The sequence below is a fragment of the Narcine bancroftii genome, chromosome 4, assembly GCF_036971445.1.
Source record: "Narcine bancroftii isolate sNarBan1 chromosome 4, sNarBan1.hap1, whole genome shotgun sequence".
Taxonomy (NCBI): domain Eukaryota; kingdom Metazoa; phylum Chordata; class Chondrichthyes; order Torpediniformes; family Narcinidae; genus Narcine; species Narcine bancroftii.
Window position 1 is genome coordinate 36,296,033 of NC_091472.1, and position 12,255 is coordinate 36,308,287.

General features: G+C 39.3%; 1 protein-coding gene across 2 annotated transcripts in view; it reads right to left on the reverse strand.

Moving 5' to 3' along the window:
• lrpprc (leucine-rich pentatricopeptide repeat containing) overlaps positions 1–12,255 on the reverse strand; it is a 162,708-nt gene that overhangs the window by 19,343 nt on the left and 131,110 nt on the right. For both annotated transcript variants that reach the window (XM_069931064.1, XM_069931065.1), the window contains 4 exons: positions 11,128–11,196; positions 10,800–10,890; positions 7,200–7,342; positions 2,749–2,875 (listed from right to left, as the gene is read on the reverse strand). In XM_069931064.1, the coding sequence (XP_069787165.1) occupies positions 2,749–2,875; positions 7,200–7,342; positions 10,800–10,890; positions 11,128–11,196 (430 nt within the window). The remainder of the gene's footprint in view (positions 1–2,748; positions 2,876–7,199; positions 7,343–10,799; positions 10,891–11,127; positions 11,197–12,255) is intronic.

Here is a 12,255-nt window from a genome sequence, read left to right on the forward strand (position 1 = left end):
GGGTCACAGATCTCTCAGTTGATGAGCATTTGGGGAACAGTGACCACCACTCTCTGACCTAGGTGAAGGAACCAAGGTTAATAACAGAGGTGTAAAATCTAGTCAGGTGGAAAAAGGCTGCATACATGAGGTTTAGGCCGCAAGGATCAGATAGGTCACTTGAGGAATATCACATAGCAAGAAAGGAGTTTAAGAGGAGGTTGAGGAGAGCAAGAAGGGGACAGTAGATGGCCATGTGGATTCAGAATTGGTTTCCCTGTAGAAAGCAGAGGGTTGTGATGGAGTGAGTACATTCGGATTGGAGGGTTGTATCTAGTGGAGACCCTCAAGGATTGGTTCTGGGACCTCTGCTTTTCTTGATATTTATTAACGACTTGGATGAGGGGGTAGAGGGTGGGTTGGCAAGTTTGCAGACAGCACAAAGGTCGGTGGTGTTGTGGATAGTGTAGAGGATTGCAGAAGATTGCAGAGAGACATTGATAGGATGTAGAGCTGGGCTGAGAAGTGACAGATGGAATTCAATACAGAGAAGTGTGAGGTGGTACATTTTGGAAGGACAAATCCCAAGATAGAGTACAAAGTTAATGGCAGGATTCTTGGTAGCGTTGGAGAGTAGAGGATCTGGGGGTCTACGTCCACATATCCCTGAAAGTTGCCTCACAGGTAGACAGGATAGTTAAGGAAGCTTATGGGGTGTTAGCTTTCATAAATTAAAGGTTTGAGTTGAAGAGCCGTGAGGTAATGAGGCAGCTCTACAAAACTCTGGTTAGACCACTCTTGGAGTACTGTGTCCAATTCTGGTCACCTCATTATAGGAAAGACATGAAAGCATTGGAAAAGGTGCAGAGGAGATTCACCAGGATGCTACATGGTTTAGATTGTATGTATTATGAGAAGAAATTAAAGGAGCTAGGGTTTTATTCTTGGGAGATAAAAAAGGATGAGACATGATAGAGGTATATAAGATATTGAGGAACAGAGAGACTTTGAGAGTCTCACCATATTTCTGATGCTTCTTGCATTCAAATACATGCACTTTAGCCCTTCTACCTTACTACTTTTATACCCTTTATTCTTATTCCTTATAGCAGCACCTTCCTTCTGAGGGCACCACTGCTCAATACAAGAGGGCATGGCTTTAAGGTAATGGGTGGGAAGTTCAAGGGAGATATTAAAGGGAGGTTTTTTACCCAGAGAGAGCTTGGTGTGTGGAATGCATGACCTGGGTCAGTGGAGGCAGGTACATTGGTGAAATTCAAGAGGAATTTAAAGTGAAGGGTGATGTGGGAGGCAGGGTCTAAAGGTCAGCACAGCATTGTGGGATGAAGGGCCTGTACTGTGCTATGTTCAAACAATTCAGCTAATTTTAAATGTTTTAGTATTCCCACTTATAGTCAGGGATCACAAAAGGTTGCCAGGCCCCTCACACCTGTCATGGCATATGTAGACCTCAACTCCTCTTTTGCATCAGTTTGCCATAATATTAAATTCCTAGCTCTTTCAAGTATTTATCTCGCTCCACCTTAAATATTGTTCTGCCTCCAAAACCTTTAGGGGCAGTGAATTCTAGACATTCATTACTTCTTGAAAGAAGAAATTTCAATGTACCTCAGTTTCAAATGTTGGCTATTTTGTAGCTATGCTCCTTGACTATTGAATAACTAAAAACATCTCAATATCTACCATGTCAAACCACCTTCAAATCCTCAAATGTTTGAATAAGATCAAGCCTATTCCCAACTCCAAGAAAAACAGACTCAACTATTTTGTAGCCTTCGGAAAGGCACTATCCCTTAAGTTAGCCTGGTGAATCTCTTTTGGACTCCTCCAATGTTATTGAATCTTTTTTAGGTAAGTATGCCAGTTGTGGACTCACCAACATCCTGTACAACTGTAACATCATTCCTTTTCTGAAATTATAATCCTTTTGCAATAAAGGACAAAACATCGTTTGCCTTCTTAATTGATCAGACCGTAGAATATTACAGTACAGGGATAGCCCCTTGGGCTCATGATGCCTGTGTTGAACATGAGGTCAGATTAAAACAAATCTCTTCTGCCTGCACATGATCCACATCCCTCCATTCCTTGCACATTCGTGTGCCTATCTAGAGCTTCTCGAGCACAACTGTTCCCACCTACCACTCTCTATGCAAAACATCTGCCCTATGTCTCACAGATCTCCCTCAAACTCCCTTCACTCTATTATTTGGCAAATTTATCTTGGAGAAAAGATTCTGACTGTCTACTCGATCTATGACTCTCATAATTTTAAAAACTTCTATCAGGTCTCCCCTCAGCCTATAATGTCGCAGATAAAAACAATCCAAGTTTTTCTTATACCTTATAGCCTCTATCCAAGCAAACCCATCTATTTTCAGAATCTTTTCATCCTTCCTGCAATGGGGGTGACTGGAATTGCAGCTTACATGTTGGGTCAAGATTTTGTTATCCATGAACTACATCACCTTGATCGCTTGGAATCAGAATCATTTGGATAATAATCCACCTTTTGACTACTTGTACTAAAATGGATCACCTCACATTTCCCCACACTAAACTTAATTTGCCATGTTTTCACCCAATCACTCAATTAACATCACATTACAGAATCACCATGTCTTCATTACAACTGCAATTTCGTATGTTTTTATATCATGAGTTACAGCCTTAATTTTTTTTAAATCACTGCTTCAGTGCATATTTTAACAATTTTAAAGTGGATATTAAAAACATGACAAAAAGTACCTTGAATATTATATTTCTTGCAAAGTATGAGCAGTCTGCGTTGATAGTCACTGGCAGAATCGCCAGGCAAAGCAGGTGTATTTTGACTAGAAGATGAACTAGATGCTACAGCATCCTCATACCAAGTCTGTGGAACAACAAATTGTTTTATTAAATACAAAAAACCATCAGTCATGATCAAGATAAACATGAGTCATTCATTTTTGTTCCTTTTATTTGGTAGGTGACCTCTTAAATATCTTAGCACATACATTTTTAATCTATAGGTAAGTCAACTCTAATGTTCAGAGACTGGTTGGTGTTGCGGTCATGTACTTACCTTTGTCGGAGGAGTGCCAGCCACCCAGAGGTGACACAAGCAACGCAACACACAAAAGTAGTAACGCACATGCGGGGGGGTGTTAAGCGTCAGTATACGGGTGATAAATCTCAGATGCAAGAGGAAGAGAATGTCAGGATCACCCATGTGGCAGTAAGCCAAAGAGAAGGTTTGAGGAGTTTAGCTAGGTAGTGTTTGGAGAGTTGTGTCTAGTGAATAATAAATGAAAGTCAACTTCATGGAGTGCTGAAGGAAATGAGTGAATGTATTCTTTTTTTTAAGCTGTGGTAAATCAGTGCCGTTACAGTGTTTGTGAACCAGATAAGAATGACTTTCACCGTAGCTTCCCTTCCACCTGGGGAAATGACTGGAGCCCAAGGCTTCAGAGTGAAACAGCTCAAACCAAGTACAAATGAATAAATGTCCGATGGTAATGCAGTATTAACCAAATGAGTTAGTATTTTTTTTTTATAAAAGAGTTACTGTGCAGTAATAAGTCTTTCTGGCCTATGGGCCCGTGCAACCCTAATACACCAATTAACCTACAAGCCCCGAACATTTTTGGAGTGTGGGAAGGAACCGAAGCACCTGGAGGAAATCCACGCAGGTCATGGGGAGAACATACAAACTCCTTACAGACAATGCTGAATTCAACCCGGATCTCTGGCACTGCAGTAGAGCTGTCCAAGCTGCACTGCCTAACAGTTAAATCCTAACCGTTACTGCAACAGCTGTCAGAAATCAATGTCTAATTAACAATTCCATTTTCCTTCCACCAATTCTCTCGACATGAGGCAAACAGTGTCATAATCAGTAAACAAATAGGTCGATAATTTCTAAGTTTGCAAAATTAACTCATCCTTCAAGGTAGTTGATTTCTCATTCATTATGAAACCTTATAGATTCTTTCCATTAACATCAGCAAGGATTATTTAAAACTGACATATTAAAATTGTCCATTTACTTTAAAAGATTGGGAACACAATAAACAGGCAACAGATTACTTTATTACCTGTCTTACACAGAAAGGATGTTGTGAAAATGCAGGAAACAAGCTCAAACAAGCATTTAATTAACCAAGACTGAATGCAAAGAATGCTAATAGAAAACATAATTTTACAGAAGTTAAAATAACCAAGCCGAACTAAAGAGCAACAGAATGACAAGAATAAACAGAAATTAAAAATACAAGTGTCACACCACAAATATTTCTTATGAAAAAAGCTTTCAGACTCATGTTGTTAAAAAGTAAAAGCAAACGGCTACTCAAAATAATATTTTATTTTTGATTAAAATGTACAAAATCTTAAACTAAGATAATGATAGAAAAAGAGAATGCATTAAATAAATTGAGCCCTTCACCCATTCACTGGAAGGACATGGATCATGTACTGGAGGAAGAAATTTAGTTTTATTTGGCATCATGTTTGGCAAGAGACATCATGGGCCAAGAGCCTTAGCGATATTGCATTCGCATCCTTAACTCTTGCACATGCACCAACCGAACTCCAATACACAAACCCCATGTGCATGTGCCAACCGAAAACTCGCACACGTGCCAAAGACTTGCGCACCCAGACAGGAACCAACATGGCCGCACTCAGCCTACAGACTTTGGGACGCCGACTAACAATGCAAGTCCGCTGTATCACTGTTATAGTTTGTCAAATACAACATCATCCGTGTAAATTTTATAGTTTTTTAAAAAATTTCAGTTGTATGAGCAGATAGACCAAGTTGCAAAGGTCGCAAGTCGGGGAGTACCTGTATTTCTAATACTGAGCTATTCGCCTCCCAGTCATCGTAACTTGAGGTCTATAGTATTTGTAGATACACAATATCATTCTACTAGTTATCAAGTTGGTTGGATTTTAGTTTTATTTTGAAGGTTTCTTTGGCTTCAGATCCTGGGTTTTCCAACATTCACCTATCAATATTGTCTGCTAATATGTAGAGTATTGATGGAAAAGTGTAATGTCATATTGACTAAGTAACTGGTGGGGAAATAGGAAGCAAAATATAGGTAAAAGGATTTGATTGGTCAGTTATCATAAAATATAAATTCTAAAACTATTAGTATAGTAGGGAATGGAACTATGAGTTCAGAATCAGAATTTATTGTCATGAAGTAAAAGCAAACGGCTACTCAAAATAATATTTTATTTTTGATTAAAATTCAGTGTTTTGTGGCAGCATCACGGTGCAAACATTCATATTATAACCATTTTACAACATTACTATAAAAAATAAAATAATAACAATAATACTGCATGAAAAGTAAGGCAGTGTCTTTGGTTCATTGATTATTCAGGAAGCTGATGGCAGCGGGGAAGAAGCTTGACCTTGTGCCATTGAGTGCTCGTCTTTAGGTTCCTGTACCTTTCCCCAATGGTATCAAGAGTGAAGAAGGCTTGGTTGGTGGTGGGGGGTCTTTGAAGATAGAGGCTGCTTTTTTAAGACACCGCCTCATGTAGATGTCCTCGAAGGAGTGAAGTCTGGTGTCTGTGATGTCACAAGCTGAGTTAATTCTTATCCTGAGAGTTGACACCTCCATACCAGGCAGTGATGCAACCAGCCAGAATGCTCTCCACGGTACATCTGTAGAAGTTTACAAGAGTCTTCAGTGACATAACGAACTGCCTCAAACACCTCACAAAGTAGAGCTGCTGGTGAGCCTTCTTTGTGATTGGATCAACGTGGAGGCTCCAGGACAGATCCTCAGAGATGCTGACATCCAGGAATTTGAAGTTCTTGACCCACTCCACTACTGAGCCCTTGATGGGAACTGGGCCATGTTCCCCTGGCTTCTACCTATCGTTACTAAATTTTGATTATAAAATTGTAGCTAAAGTTTTGAATTCCACCTGAAATCCACAATCTCCTTGGATTTGCTGACATTGAGTACAAGGTTGCTGTCGTTACACCATCCAATGAGCTGATCTATCTCCCTCCTGTACACTTCCTCATTGCCGTTTGTGATTCTGCCAATAACTGTGGTGTCATTGGCAAACTTGTAGAGGGCATTGGAATTGTGCCTGGCCACACAGTCATGGGTGTATAATGAGTGGAGCATGCTAAGCACGCCTTCTTGGGGTGTACCTGTGTTGATGATTTGTGAGGAGGAGACATTGTTTCCAATTCGTACTGACTGTGGTCTTCCAAAGAGAAAGTCAAGGATCCAGTTGCAGAGTGGCGTACAGAGGTCTAGAATTTATAGCTTTTTGACTAGCACTGAGGGAATAATGATATTGAAGGCCAAGCTGTAGTCGATGAAGATCAGCCATATGTATGAATTGGTGTTTTCGAGGTGATCCAGAGCTGTGGAGAGATTGTCATGATAGACAAATTGCAAAGGGTCCAGATCTTTACTTAGGTATGTGTTAATTTTGGCCATGATCAGCCTCTCACAGCATTTCATCACAGTAGAAGTTGCTACTGGGCAGTAGTCGTTGAGGCAGCCCATGCTACTCTTCTTGGGTACCGGAATGATTGATGCCCTTTTGAAGCTGGTGGAAATCTCTAACTGTCACAATGAGAGGTTGAAAATGTCACTCAGCTCGTTGGTTGGCACAAATTTTCAGTACCCTGCCAGGTATACCATCAGAGCCTGATGACTTGCGAGGGTTCACCCTCTTGAATGATATTCTGATTTCGCACTCAGAGACAGATATCACAGGGTCCTCAGTCTCTTCAGGGATTCTAATAGGCATTGTTTAGTTCTTCTTCTCAAAGGGGGCAAAGGCAGTGTTCAGCTCGTTGGGTAGTGAAGCACTGCAGTCATTTATAGTGTTTGCCTTCGCTTTGTAGGCTGTACTGGCCTGCACTCCCTGCCATAGCTGGCTTGTATCGGTCTCTAGTTTCCTACAGAATTGCCATTTGGCTTCGAAGATGGCCCTCTGCAGGTCGTACCTGGACTTCTTGATCCCTGGCCTTAAATGCCCTTGTTCTAGCCCTAAGCGGGTTGCAAATTCTCTGATTCATCTATCTCTGATCGATCTACAGTTAAATTCCAATTGTAGTTCAAGATGACGGTTTGAAATCATTGTTGCTTCAACTGATATCAGCAATAATGGTTTTTAAAAAAAACTTTCATTAACATTTAAAAATAAAATTATGAGTTTAAAATGGTTACCTCAGGAACTTCAAATGGAATTTCTTGACCATTGCCCCTGAGAATTTCAGCAAGTATTCGGAGTGTTCGCTCTCGGGGGATGATGTTTTCCTCCTGCATTTTGGTCCATGTTGCATCAGCTTTCTTCCAGTCATTATTTTCCTCTGTTTAAAGTAGCAATAAAAGATCATTTCAGATCTCTGCTGAGTAAGTGGTCATGTGGGAAAAGCAAAAAGGAAAGCTCTTCCCATGAGATGCATTTCTAAATGTTTGAGAGAAATAATTTATTTCGCCAACCTCAAATCAGTCCAGGATGACATCATGTATTAAAAAGCAGCTTATAGGCAAACACGATGAAAAAAATTTCATACTTTGCAAGAACCACTAAATTCAATATTTAAAAAAAATTAAATTTAGACATATAGCATGGTAACAGTGCATTTCGGCCCACAAGCCTGTGCCTGCTCAATTTACACCCAATTAACCTACACCCCCCCAGTACATTTAAGAACATTGGAAGGAAACCCAAGTCTTTGGGCAAAATCCACACAGACACGGGAGAATATACAAAGTCCTTACAGACAGAGCGGGATTCGAACCCCAGTCCTGATCGCTGGTGCTGTAAAGGTATTGCACTAACCGCTATGGGCAACTGTGCCACACTCCTAATGATACATTATATTTCTGCTTCTATAGTAATTAATTGGATCAAACTAAGGGTAAAAGTGTTTTCTTAAGGGGCAGTTTTGGATGACTGCTGCTCTAAATCTTGAAACTAAAACACGTGCATCTCCTGTTTTTTTTTCGGTTCTTCAGAGTGGCATGAACACAGAGGGTGGGATCAAACTGGCATCCTACAAGAACTCTGCAGCAAGTACCTGATTGCATACTCAGCCATCGGATTTCTGATAAACTTCCTTTAACAGCAAACAACAAAAACAAAACGGCAAAACGTTCAAGAATTTGTGCCTCCTGCCTGTTCATTATTGCACTGCTGTTTGATCCAAGTTAAGTGATCGTGAATTATCCGACATCACAACAGTGATTACTCTTCAAAAGCACTTCACTAACCGTAAAGCACTTTGGCATATTCTCAAAGGAACTTAAAGAAATAAGTACATCTGCTTTTGAAGCTATGATTTAATCCATAATTCACCATTTTTGCTCAGCAATGAACTGATGCCAAGCACCAAGGATTACATTTGGAGTCTTCCTTTAGGAATGACAGGGTAGGACTATATTAGTTTGGGAGTCTCCCAACTATCACAAAGTTTAATCGTCAGTTTAAAAACACTCAAAAAATTAATTGAAAAATAGATTAAAAGCAGAATAAATGATTTTTCAGGAAATATAAATTAAAGCATAATTGTCCTTACAGTCAAAGATCACAAAATTATTTCCTTTCAAATTTAAAATAAGGAGGCTGTGGAGTACATTTTGTTTCTAAGTTTTCATCATGTCATCTTTATGCGGCATCTCAACTTGAAAGCAAAATGTTATAATTAGTGGGACTGCATTGGTTAAGCAATACAGAACATGAGCAATTAAGAAATACAACTGAACAAAAGGTTATGACCAAGTACTTTCTTGGATCAAAAAGATGGGTTAACTTGTGTTCCATATGGGGCTTCAAGTATTTTTGATTCCTTATCCAGTTCACTTAACAAAAGGAACAAAGTTGAAATCTTCTCACAATACTCGCTACAGCAAGTGACTGAGAAATATGCTACTGATGCCCAAATTGGAGGAATGTTAAATTATTCAGTTTAAATTAATGTAAAAAAAAGTTTTTAAAGGCGATTCTGAGAATGAATGCCTGGATAGTAAGCAAATGAGATCTTGGTTTTATAGAACACATACGAGGTAACGTACTTTCACATGCTGTTAGTTGGGCCACAGAAAGCATATATTAAATGAATGGAGCTTAATTTCACTAAGATTAGATGAACATGTCAGCAGTTCCTGTCTTTCTGTACTGGCAGCCCCAGGTTAAATAACAAGTTCCGTTACCTAGGTCTGTCTTTAACTCGAATTAGTATTTAAGTCAGAACAAGTACATACGTCATACGATCCTTATTTAGCGTCAGTTTGTCAATGATGGAGAGATGACTACTGTTGAAGAGGATGGACCTGGTGTAAAGAGACAGTGTTTGATTCTGCCGCTGAAGGGGTGGTGGGGGGGGGGGGGGGGGCGGGGGCGGGAGGAAGAATTTAATACTGGAGTCGATTTCTTGAAGTAGACATTAAGGCAGGTTTGTACAGAGCTTTTAATTTTCTCATAATAAATGGCCTTAAATCCCCTGGAAGATTTGGTACAGTACAAATATACAGTACAGGTGTATTAGGATTTTTGCCATATGAAACTTGGAGGAGGTGGAATCAGCTGCAAAGAAGCATCTGTTCATTTCTAGCTGCCTTTAACCCAAGGAGTCAGTAAAGAGTTACCAAACTGTTGGTTCACAAGTCACTTGTAAACCAGGTGAAGTAAGAGTACATAGGTGCAATGTTTGAAACCATACTTTTCAATTTTCAATCTGTGCAATATGCAGTATGCTACTCTCTTGCGATGCTGGACAATGGCAGCATTACGTGAGAATATCGTACAGCGTATTCTCTCACGAAGCTGACTTAACCACGCTCAAACCGGAAGTTGACAGCATTCTACTTTCATCCGGCTTGAGGGTTCATAAGTATGAGTTGTTCACAAATTGGATGTTTTTAACCCAGGGACTGCCTATATTCCTTCTTTCTTAAACAGTGGGATCATATATATGCTCCAATCTGCAGGATCTATTCCAGAATCTACCTAGGTATTTTTCTATTTTCCATAGACAATAGAGGGCTAGCTGGATATGCTGATAAGTGAAAGCATGAACCGAATGGCAAAACAATTCAATGAAGTGGAAGAGCCCACCATCCTCTAAGTATGCACAATGTAATCGGTATAAAGATGTGCTTATGAAATGTAATCTTGGAGGTTCTGTTCAATCCGTGACACGCTTTTCAGTTGCACTTTGGATCTTGCGATCACATTATATATCCAGGGAACAGATGATTCTTTCACCAATTTTGAGCACCAACATCAAATTACAATCTAGGTTGAAATTGGACAGAACGATAAATCAGCCCCAGAAATTGCTAAATTGTTTACCAGCACCAACCTATCTTCTCTGAAAAATACACAGAATTAACTAGGGCTCTGCAAGAATAAGATTGCATGCAAAATCAAATGGCCCTTAAGTAAAATATTTTCCAGATTATGATTGCATTTATTTTTAAGAGGAAACAAGCCATTCTGATTTCAGTATTCATTAAATTGATGATAACAAGGTCAGTTAAAGCTCAGAAACAATCATCTGCCAATTCTCTTCTTCTAGCTAACCCCCTTCATTTAAGGAGGGATAAAATAAATGTTATAGTGGAATGATCCAAGTGTCAGTTGTCAAAAAGTACATTCTAATTATTTTTTGGCTATTCTAACGGAGCGCTCTAATGCCGCAGCCAGCCCCATCTACTCTAAGGAATTAGGTCAACCATAATCAGAAATGATACTCTGCCGATCTTTAAGATTTGTGGAAAAAAGATTCAGGATTAGTGACAATGTAGAAGATGTCTACTTACTGAAAAGCTTCATAAGATAGTAGTACATTTGATCTCTGTCACATTCAAATAGTTTCTGGGTCATTTCCACCATGTTTTCAAGTGTTTCAACCTAAATACAAAAATTAAAATATTTTGCAAATTATACTAGCCAGTATATTTCATAATAAATGATATTTTGTAAATGTTCTCACATAGAAAAAAAGGGTCTTTTTGAAAGGGATCATAATATACCTTTACAATTTGGATGGTTACATATGCATTAAAATGCACATTTCAATGCCCCCAAGTTTCCATGCTATAACTTTTGTCTGAAATTTGATGAAAGGAAATCACACAGCTGACCTACCTGATTTGAGGCTATACACTTATCTGCAAACCACTGAAGTCTCCCTGGGCGGGATCTCAGGCCAGGTGTCTGCAGGAAAGAGAATTATTTTAAAAGGGAAGAAAATGGGGTACTTCTATATTATTATGAAATATATTTCTTTGTATGAAATTATCACATTCTTAAGCAAAGAATTACCAAGGGAAACTGATGACAAGGTAAACAATTAGTTTAAAAAAGGCTCCAAAAGTAATCATGAAAATTATAGACTAGTGAGCATGGTAGGTCGTTTTGAGGAAAGTTGACAAAGACTGTGGATTTTGTCTGAATGGACTTTAATAAGGCCTTTGACAATGTCCCACATGTGAGGTTAGTCAAGAAGGTTCAGACGCTAAGTATTCATGGTGAAATAGTGAACTAGATTCAACAATGGCTGGATAGGAGAAGCCAGAGAGTCATGGTGGATGAATCAAGGCCTGTGACTAGTGGTGTGCCTCAGGGATCGGTAATGGACTATTGTCATCTATATCAATGATCTGGATGATAATATGGTAAATTGGATTACCAAGTTTGCAGAAGACACTAAGATTGGAGGCATTGTGGACAGCGAAGGAGGTTTTCAAAGCTTGCAGAGGGATCTGCACCAGCTGGAAACTTGGGCTGAAAAATAGCACAGGTGGAATGTAATGCAAACGAGTGTGAGGTGTTGCATTTTGGAAGGACAAACCAAAGAAGGACATACACAGTAAATGGTATAGCACTGATAAGTTGGGAATACAGATACATAATTCCCTGAAAGTAGTGTCACATGTCAATAGGGTTGTAAAGAGGTTTTAGCATATTGGCCTTCATGCATCGAAGTACTGAGTATAGGAATTGGGAAGCTATGGTAAAGTTGTATAAGACATTGGGGAGGCCAAATTTGGAATATTGTGTGCAGTTTTGGTCACCTAACTACAGGAAAGATATCAATAAGATAGAAAGAATGCAAGTAAGATTTACTAGGATGTTGCCCGGACTTCAGGAACTGAGTTACAGAGAAAGATTGAACAGGTTAGGACTTTATTCCCTGGAGCATAGAATGAGGGGAGATTTGATAGAGGTATTTAAGATTATAAGGGGAATAGACAGAGTAAATGTAGAATGGCT